The sequence below is a fragment of the Bos indicus genome, chromosome X (assembly GCF_029378745.1).
Source record: "Bos indicus isolate NIAB-ARS_2022 breed Sahiwal x Tharparkar chromosome X, NIAB-ARS_B.indTharparkar_mat_pri_1.0, whole genome shotgun sequence".
In the NCBI taxonomy this organism is placed as follows: domain Eukaryota; kingdom Metazoa; phylum Chordata; class Mammalia; order Artiodactyla; family Bovidae; genus Bos; species Bos indicus.
Window position 1 is genome coordinate 794,086 of NC_091789.1, and position 15,946 is coordinate 810,031.

General features: G+C 40.0%; 1 protein-coding gene across 8 annotated transcripts in view; it reads left to right on the forward strand.

Annotated features, from left to right (window-relative positions):
• SLC6A14 (solute carrier family 6 member 14) overlaps positions 1-15,946 on the forward strand; it is a 433,497-nt gene that overhangs the window by 390,127 nt on the left and 27,424 nt on the right. For 5 of the 8 annotated variants that reach the window (XM_070784015.1, XM_070784014.1, XM_070784017.1 and 2 more), the window contains one exon: positions 15,758-15,906. In XM_070784015.1, the coding sequence (XP_070640116.1) occupies positions 15,758-15,906 (149 nt within the window). Of the gene's footprint in view, positions 1-1,622; positions 1,781-8,029; positions 8,134-15,757; positions 15,907-15,946 lie in introns of all 8 variants that reach the window. The other 3 variants (XM_070784019.1, XM_070784021.1, XM_070784022.1) reach the window with 2 other exon arrangements.

Genomic DNA, 15,946 nt, shown 5'->3' on the forward strand with positions numbered 1-15,946 from the left:
ACACATAAGATCTAAACAAATGAGTCAGTCAGTAACCCACACTGAGGCATTAGCTGGTGTTGTGTAATTACAAGACAGGTGTATCACCACTCCTAAGCCTGAAAACAATAGTATCCCAGTAACACAGGATCATGGGCAGCCTGAAATCCTGACCACCAGTGACTAGTTGCTGCACCCCACTGATGTTAATAACTGTAAGAGTACTGATTATGGAGCTGGACTGTATAAAAACACAAACAAATCAGTTGTCATGAGATTCAGCAATAAACAAAAGTGCATAGACGAAGGAGGCCTCAGATAGCCCTCCAGATGTCAATTTTAGCAAACAAAGCTAGAGCACTGCTGTGCCTGGTGAAGGAAGAATGAATTGCATTATTTTGTTTACATATTCAACATTCTACTGCATATCACTTTTACATTAAAGGATTTCGGCCAAGCAAGAAAAAATAAATCCTATACTTTATACACATGATCAGTTTTGTTCATGGCCTTTCTTTTTCCAGTTCTCTGGAATATGTAGTAATGGCATCTCCCAATTTGATCTTTCTTAATGAGAATAAGAGATTAGGAATTCCTGAATATTGAGAAATATTTCTCAGAAATATTGAGAAATCCTAGATACATCAACATAGATAGTATTAATGTAACTATTCTTTAGTTGATTTCATCTACTTAAAGGCCCCTAGTAGGTGAATTTCAGTTAGGTTTCATACAGAAATGATTTTTTTAATGCTTGCTTTTATTTAAGAAGTTCACAAGATCAATTATTCTATGGTTCATGTGAAGTGAATGATTTCCTTAGAAGGGAAAGCAAAAGATTAGACACCTGGATTTCTAAATGACTCAGTATTTAAGTGCTGCAGCACATAGTTTTGATACAGTTTACTACTGTAAATGCAAACTAGCGGTAAGCATGCTTTACAGCAATGGTTTTGAAAGGAAAGGTACCAGTGTATCAAGCTGCTAAGTTGCTAAGTCGCTTCAGTCATGTCCGACTCTGTGCAACCCCATAGACTGCCTCCTACCACACCCCTCTGTCCCTGGGATTCTCCAGGCAAGAACACTGGAGTGGGTTGCCATTTCCTTCTCCAATGCATGAAAGTGAAGTCGCTCAGTCGTGTCCAACTCTTAGCGACTCCATGGACTGCAGCCTACCAGGCTCCTCCGTCCATGGGATTTTCCAGGCAAGAGTGCTGGAGTGGGGTGCCATTATCAAGAGTGAAGACTAAATATTTCTCTCCTCTAAAGCATCATTATAATAGTATCAGATAACTAGGTCAAATTAATGTGTTTATTATTACTAACAATTTAAAGAGTACCTCTGGTGGGTACAGAACCAAATTTTCAGGGTTATAGAAAAAATGAATATTGGCATACTGAAGAAAAATACTCTCTGTCCTGGGAGACATATTCTCATTTTATTTTTTTAAATCCATGTTAGATCCATTGTCCAGTATGGTTCAAGTGCTTTGGTAAATTATATTTTAAAGAAAAATTGCAATGTATAGGATGGTTAGTGAGCATCTAAGTGTTTTAGATGCTTTAAATCCTATCTGTTTGTTGTACCTTAGAGAAAAATGTGTGTCTCTCTTTGTTTCAATGTTCTCACTACTGAAATCCAGCCCTCACCCTGAACCCAGTATTAATCATCCTCACTGTGAGTCAGTTGAATCTGAATCTCTCAATGATGACCCTTGCAAATTGACAACGTGAGACTCCACTAAGTAGGAAGCACAGATATTGTCTCAGCTGTGACTTCTCCTTCAAGGAGGGAATACAGGTAAGCTTATTCTATCTCGCTGAAGATGAAATTATACAAAGTTTCACCTATGTGTACTATTCTACTGGATATGGAGGGTTGTCGAGACCAGCTCTACAAGCAGGGTTTCTGAAAGTGCGATACGATGAGAGAATGAAAAATGAAACACAAGAATTCAGAGAAAAGCGAGGATCAGGGAACCAACACCGCTTCAAGGTGAAGGTGCCAAAACTGAATCCAAGCCAGCTTTATTATACTTTCAGGCATGAATGAAAGAATAAGCAGGGAGTTAAGCTATAACTCATGTGGCCTTCAGGGCCAAAGAACAAAATGATCATTAACCATTGAGTAATTAGGAAGCAGTAATCAAAAACAAATCAGTAACTAAGACTAATATTCTTATCTATAGATTTTCCACCAGATACATAAAACATGTGACTCTGAGATGCTAGTCCGACCCCAGGATCGTATCTTGTTTTCAAGATTATGAACTGTTCCCTCTGGATTTGTTCCAAGAGTCTCATGCCTTATAGCATCCAGTTTATCAATAATTATAAATTTCTTTTGCGGCCCTTTCTGGGGCCTGATTTTCTTTTATTCTTCCTGTCTCCTACATCTCCCCCTTTTTGATTTTGCATGTGATGAGAAATGGTTAGAAATGCTAGTTGCTGTTGTTGGCTTCATTGTCTCTTGATTGTTCTTCTCCAGACTATACAGAAACACAAACACATAATTAATAGCACTCCCATAACCAGAGCAATTCCGTATCCAAATGTCTTGATCTATTTTAAGGGATTAAGAGAAGAAAGATTATCAGCAACAGTATCAAGAAAATCTGATCCAGAAATTACATCAAGATGTTTATTAAAAGCTTTTAATATATCTTGTTGTAGATCTTGAATATCTACAGAAATATTACCTTGGTTCAATAGGTGTTGTTTAACTCTATTCCAATTGAATTGCGTCTTATTGTATTTGGTTTTATTTTATTTTATTTTTTACTTTACAATATTGTATTGGTTTTGCCATACATTGACATGAATCCACCACGGGTGTACACATGTTCCCCATCCTGAACCCCCCTCCCACCTCCCTCCCCATGCCATCCCTCTGGGTCATCAAAGCCATTACACAAAAGGAAGTATAGTTCCAATCACATCTTAGTCTCACCTGTTTTTGTAAACTGACTAATTGAACTCCTAATAAAATCACAGATTGTTGAAGGTCGGCCACTTGGGAGGCCAACTTTCCATCAATTTTTTGTTGAGTCGTCCAAAGGACATCGGCATCTTTATGCCATTCTTGTACAAAATGAACTGTTTGTACAGATTTATGAAGAACCATTCCAGCTATGGCTGCCGTAGTGGTAATAGCAATAATGCCTAAGGTGGCAGCAATTAGTAATCCCAGAAAATGTTTAACACGTTTAAGATTTTTCAATATTTGTTCAATAACATATAATGTAGGGCTTTCTTGCCAAGGTCATTGTAAACCAACTGGAACCCATATGCCAGTTCTGGTTTTAAGAACATAAATACTCTGCCAACTTTCATCAAAAGGAATGGTATTATGTATACGTTTATAAAATGAACAGTTAATACATGTTACTAAGCCCAAATCGGGATCATATTTTGCTGTCCAATCATAAAAACAAAAGGAATTCTTACACAAGTCTGAATAGTGTGGGTGGAGTTTTTTGTAAAATTAAAGGTAGCTTTTGGGTCATTTAAAATATATTTAGTATATTGTCCATTCCAAGTACTTAGTTCTTTTAATGCCATGGGTATTTTCCATAATTCATCATGAATAGGATAATGATCTAGACGAGGCACGGAAGAGCTAATCCCACCCCCATGTCATATGAAGGGTTGACTACTATATATACTAATTGTCTTTTCATTATATACCCATGGGGAAGACACTTTAGATTCTATAAGTTTAGGGGTTCCTTGGGGTCCCCAGTCGATAATGGAGCCTTCTGCAACATTTAATAAGTGACCTTTTGATCATTTACATAATTTCCATCTTAAACAATTTTCAATACCATGGCTAATTTCAGCAACACAATCAGGAAGGTCAGGTGGATTCATCATGCTGGAAGTTTCCTTTTTTCTAAAAAAGTAAGGGCAGTTAACAGAAAGAGGGAAGTCTTATCCTCATTTGATTCTTTGAAAACTGACAGCCACTTTTGATATCCTGTTTTAAGACATATACAAATAGGAGTGGCATCAGAGCCAATAGTATAATTATCACTGACTACCTTCGTCTTCCTTTACAGTCTATTTTAATGTGTCCTAATTTTCCACATTGGTGACATCTCATATCTGTGTTTTTATTAGCCTTAGACAATGCTTGAGCAAGAAGTTGCATTTTATATGCTTCTGACCCAATATCCTGGCAAACTTTAAGATATTCTTCTAGAGGGGCATTCTGTGCTTTGAGAGACTGAATCACCTTTTTACATTATGAGTTAGCACCGTCAAAAGCAAGAACTTGCATCAGTATATCTCTCAAACCAGGTTGTGAGACTGTTTTATTTAAATTTTGACGTAGCCTGGCAATAAAATCTACATAAGGTTCCCCATCGGATTGTTTAATTTGGGTAAATGAAATTGAGGCTTGTCCGGGTGGATTTATTCTCTCCCAGGCTTTTAAACATATCATTCTCACTTGAGTGAATAATTGATCATCAAGTTGTAACTGAGCTTGAATGCCAAAATGTGCCCCACTACCCATTAACTGATCAAATGTTATATCAACTGGCGGGTTGGCTGTCTCATTTCTGCAAGGTTGTTGATTCGCCTCATCTTGCCACCAGGTCCTAATTGTAAAAATTCTGAGGTGGATAGGCAAGTTCTGGCTATCATTTCCCAATCATAAAGAATTAACCATTCAGCTTGTGAAAGTCCCTGAATTAGTCCCATGGTATAAGGAGAATTAGTTCCATATTGGGTACATGCCTGTTTTATCTCTTTTATGGTTTTAAATGGTATGGCATTATAATCATAATGCATTCCTCCTTGTGAGAATTGAGGATCTGGTGGGATTTGAGTTACAGTCACAGGGAGAACTAAAACGTCTTCATCCCCCTGCAATTGTGCCATATGAACTCCCTTTTGTAAAGGCGTCATTTTATTAGGCACAGTTATCTGTGGTTTAAAAGCAAATCCATCATCCCAAGGGGTTTCAGGATTGAAAGGAGGAGGCTCGACCAAAGGTGCAGTTGGTCCAGAGAGAAAGATCTGTTCTTGACTTCTATCATTCTTTTGGCTCTTATTTTTCATTTTTATGGATTATTTCTCTTCCTCATCACCTATGTTATCATATAAATTCATTTCCTCCATTTGTTCTTGTATTTGTTCTACAGAATTCCCTGAATCCGAGGTTTTGGATTGCAGAGGTTCAAAAGCTGTACTAATAAGATTCTGTACTGATCATACAGACAAAGGAATCTTTTTGCCGCGTTTGTAGGCATGGCACAGGCAACGCATAACTTCTTGCCATTCCTCATGCCTCAAAGTCCCTTTATCTGGATCTAGCCAGTAGCAATATTTTTCAATGGCAGAAAACAATTCTTAAAAGAGGAATGAGAAACCTCAACCCCTGAACTTTTTAATAAAGTTTTTAACTCTTGCATATAGTCACTATGCTTAGAAGGATTTTGCCCCATTGTTACCCTGATTGACAAATCTGCAGGGGTGTACTTACCAAGTACATTCCTCGTCCTCTGAGCTGGCCGGATTTCCCTGCGTTATCTGCCGCTAGGAGCTAGCCTCGGAGGCTGGATTCACTTTCGGATCCCGGTTTGGGTGACACTTGTCGAGACCAGCTCGACAAGCAGGGTTTCCGAAAGCGTGATATGGCGAGAGAATGAGAAATGAGACACAAGAATTCAGAGAAAAGCGAGGATCAGGGGACCAGCACTGCTCCAAGGTGAAGGTGTCAAAACTGAATCCAAGCCAGCTTTATTATACTTTCAGGCGTGAATGGAAGAGTAAGTGGGAAGTTAAGCTATAACTCATGTGGCCTTCAGGGCCACAGAACAAAATGATCATTAACCATTGAGTAATTAGGAAGCAGTAATCAATAACAAATCAGTAACTAAGACTAATATTCTTATCTATAGATTTTCCACCAGATACATAAAACATGTGACTCTGAGATGCCAGTCCAACCCCAGGATCACATCTTGTTTTCAAGATTATGAACTGTTCCCTCTGCACTTGTTCCAAGAGTCTCATGCCTTATCCAGTTTGTCAGTAATTATAAATTTCTTTTGCAGCCCTGGCCAGGGCCTGCTTTTGTTTTATTCTTCCTGTCTCCTACAGAGGGTCAAATAATGCCTAATTATTCCATATCACCATTAATGCTAGTGGAGTAGCAAGCCCTATGCAGCAGGAATTCCACAAACAAAAGATTTTCTAACATCTTGTCTTCATGTTCTCGTAGTAAGGTTGTTGGAGAACATAGTATTGGGTTGGCCAAAAAGTTCGTTCTGTTTTTTGGCACTATCTTATGGCAAATCCCAAATGAAAACTTAGGCCAACCTAATATTTAGCATCACATAGTTTGGGTTCAAATATCTTGTCATTCACTAGTTGTGTAACTCTGAGCCAGTCACACAACTTCTTAAGCCTCTGTTTCTTCATTTGTAAAAAGGGGCTTATACTAGTTTCTACCTCAAAGGATTTCTATAAAAATTAAATGGGCCATAAGTGTAGATCACTCAACACAGTGTCTCGCTCAGTAAATAATTATTTCTTCTCTTCCACCAGGCATCCTCTTCCTTCCATCTTCCTTCTGTTCCTTCCACAACCCATTCTATTCAATGTGGCATTTAAAAATCTATGAGTAGTGCTGGTGGGAATGTAAATCAAAAAATCACTTTGGAAAACTGGCAACAGCCACTGTAGCTGAATAGGGTATACCTTGTGATCCTGAATGTATCTGGATCTATACCTAATAGAAATACATATAGAAGACATGTTGCAGGAAAGTTCATCGCTGCACTCTTCAAAACAGCCCCAATCTGGAAACAGTCCAAAATGTCCATCAATAAAGCAGATAAATTATAGTATAGTCATACATTGGAATGCTAAACAGAATGACAATAGAGGAACTACAGATCTGTGTTATGGTACAACTGAGTCTCCAAAACATGTAAATGATGAGCCAAAAGAAGTCAAACATAGAGTGTACTTGCCATAATATTTCACTTATGAAAAGTTCAAAAACTGGCAAAACCAATTTATGGTGTTAAAATTCAAGATGGCAGTTAAACTGGAGGAAGGTAAGGAGGGATCTTCTGGGGTTCCGGCGTGGTTGTTTCTTGAACTTGGTGCATGGGATTGTTATAGTTGTGAAAACTCTTCAAGTTGTACACCTATGATTTGTACACATAATATTTAAGAAAAGCTGTATAGTATGCTACAGCAAATGTTTAAAAAATCATGAAAATTAGCAGATTCACTTTTCCTGTTTAGAAAGCACCAGTATGATATTATGCATCAGGTGCTTTCATTTTTTTCAAGGGTCTCTGGCATGCTATCCTCTAGTATTCTGTAGCAAACTAGTATGTGTTTTCTTTGTCCATTCACTAGTTGACATAGCTAGGGAATCATTATCTCTTTGCCTGGCAGCAAGGAAATCCATGTGATTATCTTTCCTAAGTATATTTTACTTCCTAGGATTGAAGGAAACTTTCAGAAATAATTTATTAATATTTTGACTATGGATGGAGTCAGATTCTTTTAATAAAGTCGTTGTCTGAAACTATTAACTTTAAAGAGATAATTCATATACACACATGTACTATGAGAGACTTTTTCCAAAAAATATATTAATTTCTTTTTCCTGTAGGTAGACTAGTAGCATTCCTTCTCTTACAATTTCAGCTGGTGAAGTTTAAGAGGCTTCTTTCAGAAGAGGTGTAGAAAACAGTGGGGTTACTCAGTAAGAATTGAGTTTGTGAAATTGTTCAACTGCCTTCTGATTTGTGCAAAATTTTCACATCCAAATAGCTAGAAGAAAGCCTTAGATAATGATCTCTTATATATTTAGTGACTCAAAATAAGATGGAAGGGACTTCTATGAATAGTGACATACATTTAATCTCAGTAAGAAGGGGAAAGAATGTGAGCCATAACTATTGGATCAGTTTTTATTTTAATGTTTCTTTTCCTCGACAAAATCACAATTAGGAGTTGGTTTTTTAGCTGCCGATGAGTTATTTCTAAATAAATCTCTAAAATGGTGTCTTTTTTTTTTAAGCTAAGCAGATTCATGGCTGAGGTGTGCATACACTGGAGGAGAAGGCCCATAAAGTCCAGCATTGTACAATTTGATGCTTGAAGGTCCTTCGTCATAATTTTGAGGTATTTTTGCACAACAAAAATAGAATGTGCTATGCGTGATTTCCAAGTTTACAGTCACTTTACTATTGCTTACCAGATCATGGTTTAGGCCTGGATTTCAAGGCACATGCATAGCCATGCTTTCTCTCTCCAACTTTATTTCTTGCCCCCACAAACAGAGTCATCTCATGGTCTCCCATCCCTACCGTATGACTCAGTTTATATAGTTTTCTCTCTCTTGTGCCTGTAACCAAGCAGGACCCTATGGGCTCTTCCCAGGACAGCCCTTCTCCCATGTCCTCAGTTTTAACTCCTCTCTGAAGTACCTAGATGATAGTATTTGATGCACATTTCCTGAGTTACAGATGTGAACTCTACCCCTCCACCCAAATGGAAGATGTTAACCACTTGACAAACATCAGCACATGGGGCTTGCCAGGTGGCACAGTGGTAAAGAATCTTCTTGCAGTGCAGGAACTACAGGAGACACAGGTTTAATCCCTAGCTCAATAAGATGCTCTGGAGGAGGAAATGGCAACCCACTCCAGTATTCTTGCCTAGAGAATCCCATGGACAGAGGAGCCTGGTTGGCTACGATCCATGGGGCCACAAAGAGTTGGACATGACTAAAGCGACTTAGCAGCAACATGAGCACATAGCCTAAGGACTGATAATGTTAACCCCTGTGACACCACCCTGTTCCCTTGTTATCAATCAATCAGAGAACTCTGTATAAGTGGATCTTCCTGCAACACCCCCCACACCCCAACCTGGCTTTTAAAAATGTTTTGCCAAAAACCTTTGGGGAGCTCAGGACTTTTTAGGGCATGAGCCACCTGCATCCTTGCTTGGCTTTGAAATAAATCTTTCTCTGCTCCAAACTCTGACATTTCAATTTGTTTGAACCCATTGTGCATTGGGCACATGAACTTGCACTAACAATTAGGAATCTGTTCCCAGGGAAGATCAACCCTGGCCTGGGTCAGCCCCTTCCCTGAACCCCCAGCAGCTGTTGGAGCCCATTTTGCTTCAGAGATCTCAGAGGGACTGTCATCCATGGCACAAGACTGTTTGGAGCCAAGAAACATCCAGAGATATGGTCCACATTCAGTGTTGTTGAGTGAGTCGCTCCAGCTTGCTCTGGCTCAGAATTGTCTCCACTCCATCTGGGCTGCTTCCCTTGTGGGAAGAGAACCACTGTGTCTGCTCTCTTTCAAGAGCTGGACCCATTGTTTGGAGACCTCCATCTGAGAATGGAAGTGGAATTTTAGACTACACCTCCTCTGATTTTCTGTGTGAATGTAGCTTAGTTGTTGTTTGTCTTTTTGTGTGTATCATTTTGGGGTGAGCCACTCATGATCCATTCTCTTTTGGGAGCCAGGCAGCTCTGCAGCCTCCATTTTGGAATGGAAGTGGAATTTCTGGAATTTGGCTTGTCTGATCTCTAGTTTGTGGGACCATATGTTTGTTGTTTGTTAGAGTTTGCATTGACCAGTTTAGACACCTTTGGTGATTAACGGAGCTTTGGTGATTAACAGGTTATCAGGATATCCTTCTCTATGGCTTTGGTTGGGATTTTCCCTTTTGAACTAGCCTTGGTCATTCATACAAGGCTTCCCAGGTGGTGAAGTGATAAAGAATTTGCCTGCCAATGCAGGAGACGTGAGAGACATGGGTTTGATCCCTGGGTCAGGAAGATCCCCTGGAGTAGGAAATGGCAATCTGTTCTAGTACTTTTGCCTGGAAAATCCTATGGACAGAGGAGCCTGGAGGGCTATAGTCCATGGGGTCATAAAGAGTTGGACATGACTTAGTGACTAAGCACGCATGCACACAGTCATTCATTCAACTTCATCTCTGATAATGCATTGGTTAAGAGTTCTCCTCTTTTGGACTGATCGGGCATTGGATAGGAATCTTCTTTTGGGGGGCTAGGGAAGTGTGACCCTGAGAAACTGGTTTGAATTGTTTGCTTGACATTTGATAACACTGCTGTTGCTGCTAAGTCACTTCAGTCGTGTCTGACTCTGTGCGACCCCATAGATGGCAGCCCACTAGGCTCCCCTGTCCCTGGGATTCTCCAGGCGAGAACACTGGAGTGGGTTGCCATTTCCTTCTGCAATGCATGAGAGGAAAGGTGAAAGTGAAGTTTCTCAGTCGTGTCTGACTCTTAGCGACCCCATGGACTGCAGCCTATGAGGCTCCTCAGTCTATGGGATTTTCCAGGCGAGAGTACTGGAGTGGGTTGCCATTGCTTTCTCCTGGCCATGGATAATTAAGTATGGATGATCAGAGCTCTGTTCCATCTTATAGTTCCCTGGGGTATTTTTGTAAATTGAGGAGATCTTTAATTATGCTCCCTAAATGAAAGAAAATGCCTCAGTACTCTCTAAGATCTGGAGAACAAATGCCCCTTATGGCTTGGTTATTATATCAAAGTGGGTCTTTCGGTATTGCTGTTGGTGCTATTGGGTGTGTGTGTTTATATGTGAACGAGTGTCTCAGTACTGAGTCCAAATCCGCCTTTTTCATCCTGATTTTGCTGAAAATGAGGCATGAGAATGTGAACAGGTGATATGTGCTATTGTCTATTACTGTTATTGTTTGTTTAAACTAAACAAACAAATAACGGTATTTGGGATATTTGGGAACTGGAAAAAAAGAAAGTTCCCTGAAAATAGCCCCAAATGGCTGGGTTTTGTATAAGTAGTTAGAGGAGGAATTTATATTTCTCTTCCTGTGCCTGTGAGATATAAATGACCTACCTGGGGTCTCTGGAACTTATCTAAACATCTGTGTTGCTTGGAACTAAAGGAAAAAGGGATGTGGTAATAACATTTAAAAAACCCTCAAAACTTTTTAAGACTTTTATCATTTATGAGCAGCTAAGCTGATGTTTTGCAAAACTGCCACATCTTCAAGAAGAGTCATAAAAAGGATGTTTTAACAAAAACGAGTTTCTGATAACTTAAATCATAGTGCTAAGCTAGATAACATACTTTAAAAATCTAACGGAAACCGATTTCGTAAAACTGTTAGTAAAAAAAGATTAATTATATACAACTGAGTAAACTGATGAATATGGTTATAATTTTTTGGGTTGCCTGAAATATTACTGGCTTTTAATCTGTGTTTTTCCAGATGTAAGGAAATCCTCCCCACTAAGTATAGTTATGACACAGAAAGTTAAAATTAATAAATAGGTATGGGAACTGGATTCCCAGGTGACACGGTGGTAAAGAATCCGCCTGCCAATGCAGGAGACTCAAGAGACGCACGTTCGATCTCTAAGACGAGAAAATTCCCTGGAGGAGGCACTGTCAACTCATTCCAGTATTCATGCCTGGGAAATCCCATAGACAGAGCAACCTGGTGGGCTACGGTACATAGGGTCACAAAGTGTTGGACATTACTGAGCAGGCACTCACAAGCACATCATGGGAACTGGAAGCAAAAACATATAAGTCCAATTACAAATTAGGTAGTAGTTAAGTATAGAAGGTTTCATCCAGTTCAAATAATTGTAGATAAAGAAAGAAAGAGAATTGTGCTATTTACTAAAGATTCTAAGGAATATTCACTGCCCAAGGCTGATCAATTCCTTTCTACAATCGCCTTTTATCACCCTGTTCAGCAGAAAGTAACCAGAGCTATCCCTTTCCCACAAGACTGTAGAGTGGACATCGACAGTGGGGAATTGTAATAGGCAATAACAAATCTAACTCCATATTGGATTTGTTTCTTTTACTTTATCCTTTGTATTCTATTGCTTTTGCTACCAGTTGATCACTAAAGGGACATTGCCTATCGTTTAAAGAATACATGATGGGCCATCTCAGAGAACTCTCCCCCATGCTTAAATGTTAAACAAAAATATCTCTGTTCAGTTCACAAGGAACATTCTGACCTAACCCACCAGTGAATGGCTGTTTTATAAAGTTGTTTCTTGCATTAACAAATGTGTGACTGAGCCTCTGATAAAATGACATATAGTCCCATATGAGATAAATGATTGTAATAGTGTAACTCTAGATATGGGAATAAGCAACAAGAGGGAATACTGACTTTCCTGGACCATAAGAAACTAGTAAGACAAGAGGCCCAGAGACTTTTGGCACTGTTAATAAGTCCTAGTCCAGAGATAGCACATTGAGTAGCCTATCAGTGCAATATTCGCCAGACCTGGGAATGAGCATTCCTAGCACATGGGATGAAATGCCCTCAAAGCCATGGTCAAATTTATGATGAAAGGGCTCTGCCAACTAAACATTGGCACTTGCCATCTACCTCTACAAGGGTTAAATCATGAGCCACTGCTCCTGCTAACTTTGAACACCCCCTGAAAGGAGTTCAGGGTGGAGATCAGGAATCAGGTACTCTATACTCTGGGAACAACTGGCAGAGCAGGCTTTCAGATTGTAAGATATGTTCAGAAGATTTTCTGAGCTCAAATTATTGCATTTTTTCAAGGATATGAAATCTAGGAAAGCATTAAAACCAGTAATGGTAACATTTCGTTTGGCCACTGAGGAGAGAAATGCGTTTGGAAGCAAAAATGGAGTAACTGTCAGACTCTGATGCCACCAGCCATTTTCAAAGCGGTATCTGCTGGAATTGTATCTGACCAGGACCCTATGGGTACCTCTGTCAAGTTTATGATTGATCTACTTATCTGAACCTTTATTCTTTTTCTTGTTCAGACCTTGTTTCCTCAAGATTGAGGAGTATAAAGATGAGGGGGGATTTGTAACCAAGCAGGACCCAAAGAGGCTTCCTGGACAGAGTTCTCCCCTATATCCTCTGCTTTAGCTCCTCTCTGAAGTACCTAGATAACAGTATTTGATGCACATTTCTTGAGTTGTTTTGCAGATGTTAAAAAACTCCCCCTCCCCAACAAATGGAAGATGTTAACCACTTGATGACCATGAGCACATAGCCCCAGGCCTCCTGGAGCCTAAGGACTGATAATGTTAACCCCTGTGACACTGCCTGTTCCCTAACCATCAGCCAATCAGAGAATTGGGCACAAACTGATCACGTTTGTACCCTGTCCTTTAAAAATGCTTTGCCGAAACCCTTCAGGGAGCTCAGGGTTTTTTAGGGCATGAGCCACCTGTCTCCACGCTTGGCCCTGCAATGAACCTTTCTCTGGTCCAAACTTCGATGTTTCAGTTTGGCTTCACTCTACATTGGGCACATGAACTTGCTCTAACATACCCACTCAATTTCTATACTTCTTTCAAGTCCCAAATAAATTAAAAAATTCATAAACACAATTTGTTCATCAGTTAATAAGTCAGACTACCAGAAAGAGAAAATGAGCCCCTGATATTTTATGATCTTTTGGGGATAGATTCTAGACCAGTTTTCCTTTCCCTTCTTTGACCACAAAGTTCTAAATGGCCCTTTCTGAGTAAAATTTCCTAATAAACATTTCCTGAGTGCCTGTTCTGTGTCTGTCAGGATTTGTGCCAGGTATTGGAAATACAGGAATGATTAAGACAGTTTCCCTACCCACAGAAAGTTTGCAGTTTAAAGGACTTGAGGCAAGTAATTTTACACAATGTAAAATGAGTATTGAATAGCATAGAAATCCAGAGGAGAGGCATCTAAACCTAGTTTTTAGTAATAGAGGCACAACTATTGTGGAAAGATCTGGAGGAGGTAATACCTAAGCAGAGTCTTAAAAAATGGGTAGTAGTTAGCCAAATGAGGAAGGCAGGAATTTCCAGAAGAAGAAACAGCATGAGCAAAGGCACCGAGGTGAGTAACATGTTATGTGCATATGCTGGAAAGGACACACAAGCTCACGAGTTTGAGGCAGAGACTGGCAAGAGATGATACTGAAAAGTTAGAAAGAAGCCATATCACGGAAAGCCATGCACAGCGATGGGGATAATATACCTAAAGCAAGCAAATAAGCAAAGACTACATTCTTTAAAGTACCTTCTGTCTTAAATTTTATGCCTCTAAACTCTGGTGGCTCAGATGGTAAAGAATCTGCCTTCAATCTAGGAGACCCAGGTTGGATCCCTGGGTTGGGAAGATCCCCTGGTGAAGGATATGGCAACCCACTCCAGTATTCTTGCCTGGAGAATTCCATGGACAGAGGAACCTGGAGGGCTACACTCCATGGGGTCACAGAGTCAGACACGACTGAGTAACTAACACGTTAACTTTCAAACTTTCCAAGTTGTTAGAAATTTCTCTACTGTATAACAGGCAGGGAAAATTGCTGATTGTTTCCCCTGCTTACCACTTATCCCTGAAATAGATAGATTCCTAGTCTCTTAAAATTTTTCTTAAATTTTATTATTGAAGTATAGTTGCTTTACAATAGTGTGTTAGTTTCTGCTGTACAGCAAAGTGAATCAGCTATATGTATACATACATCCCCTCCCTCTTGACCCTCCTTCCCACCCTCCCATCCCATCCCTCTGTTGCTGCTGTTTAGTCACTAAGTCATGTCTGACTCTTTGCAACCCCATGAACTGTAGCCCACCAGTCTCCTCTGTCCATGGGATTCTCCAGGCAAGAAGACTGGAGTGGGTTGCCATTTCCTCCTCCAGGGGATCTTCCCAGTCCAGGGATCAAACCTGCATCTCCTGTGAATCCTGCATTGCAAGCAGATTCTTTACCCACTGAGCCATCAGAGAGACTCTCCCATCCCTCTAGATCATCACTATTCCCATAAGTTCAGGTCAGTCACTCAGTCGTGTCTGACTTTTTGTGACTCCATGGACTGCAGCACCCCAGGCTTCCCTGTTCATCACCAACTCCAAGAGCTTGCTCAAACTCATGTCCATCAAGTCAGTGGTGTCATCCAACCCTCTCATCCTCTGTTGTCCCCTTCTCCTCTTGCCTTTAGTCTTTCCCAGCATCAGGGTCTTTTCCAATGAGTCAGTTCTTCACATCAGGTGGCCAAAGTATTGGAGTTTCAGCTTCAACATCATTTCTTCCAAAGAAATCCCAGGGCTGATCTCCTTCAGAATGGACTGGTTGGATCTCCTTGCAGTCCAAGGGACTCTCAAGAGTCTTCTCCAACACCACAGTTCAAAAGCATCAATTCTTCAGTGCTCAGCTTTCTTTATAGTCCCACTCTCACATCCATATATGACTACTGGGAAAAACCATAGCTTTGACTGGATGGACCTTTGTCAGCAAAGTGATGTCTCTGCTTTTTAATATGCTGTCTATGTTGGTCATAGCTTTTCTTCTCTTAATTTCATGGCTGCAGTCACCATCTGCAGTGACTTTGGTTACCATCTATTTTCAGTGCTCCATGTAAATAGAATTTTGATATGCGACTTTGATAGTTTCGTAAATGCTATTAGGTTTGCTTTTCAGCTCATCCTTTCATAAAGAGGTTTATAAGTCTTCCTTCCCCTCCTCTCTTTTATGTCTGCAACAGGTTAATACAATTCCTTCATTTTAGCCTTTAGGTCATACCAGTAGCATATAACACTAATAGGTCCACATACACGTGCATGTGCATGCTCACACAGACACAAACACACACAGACATACACACCAACCTGTGCTTCATTCAAGACAAAATTAGATGAAACTTACTGATATTTTCTCCTGACTACCTTCCCACTTCCCTTATGGACTTTCTTCTGCCTTACCTGCTCAAATTCCCCAGGGCATATTTCTATTGCCAATGGAAGATTCTTGTCAGCCGGTGGAGAGCAGAGGAGCTGGATGCTGGACCCAGGACTTGGCTCATGGCTGGTTCATCCGTGTGCAGCGATTTATACTGTGCCTCATATAACTGACACCATCTTTTGCCTGGTATGATAGAGTTTAAATCCTTTGAGTTTTCTGAAGAAAA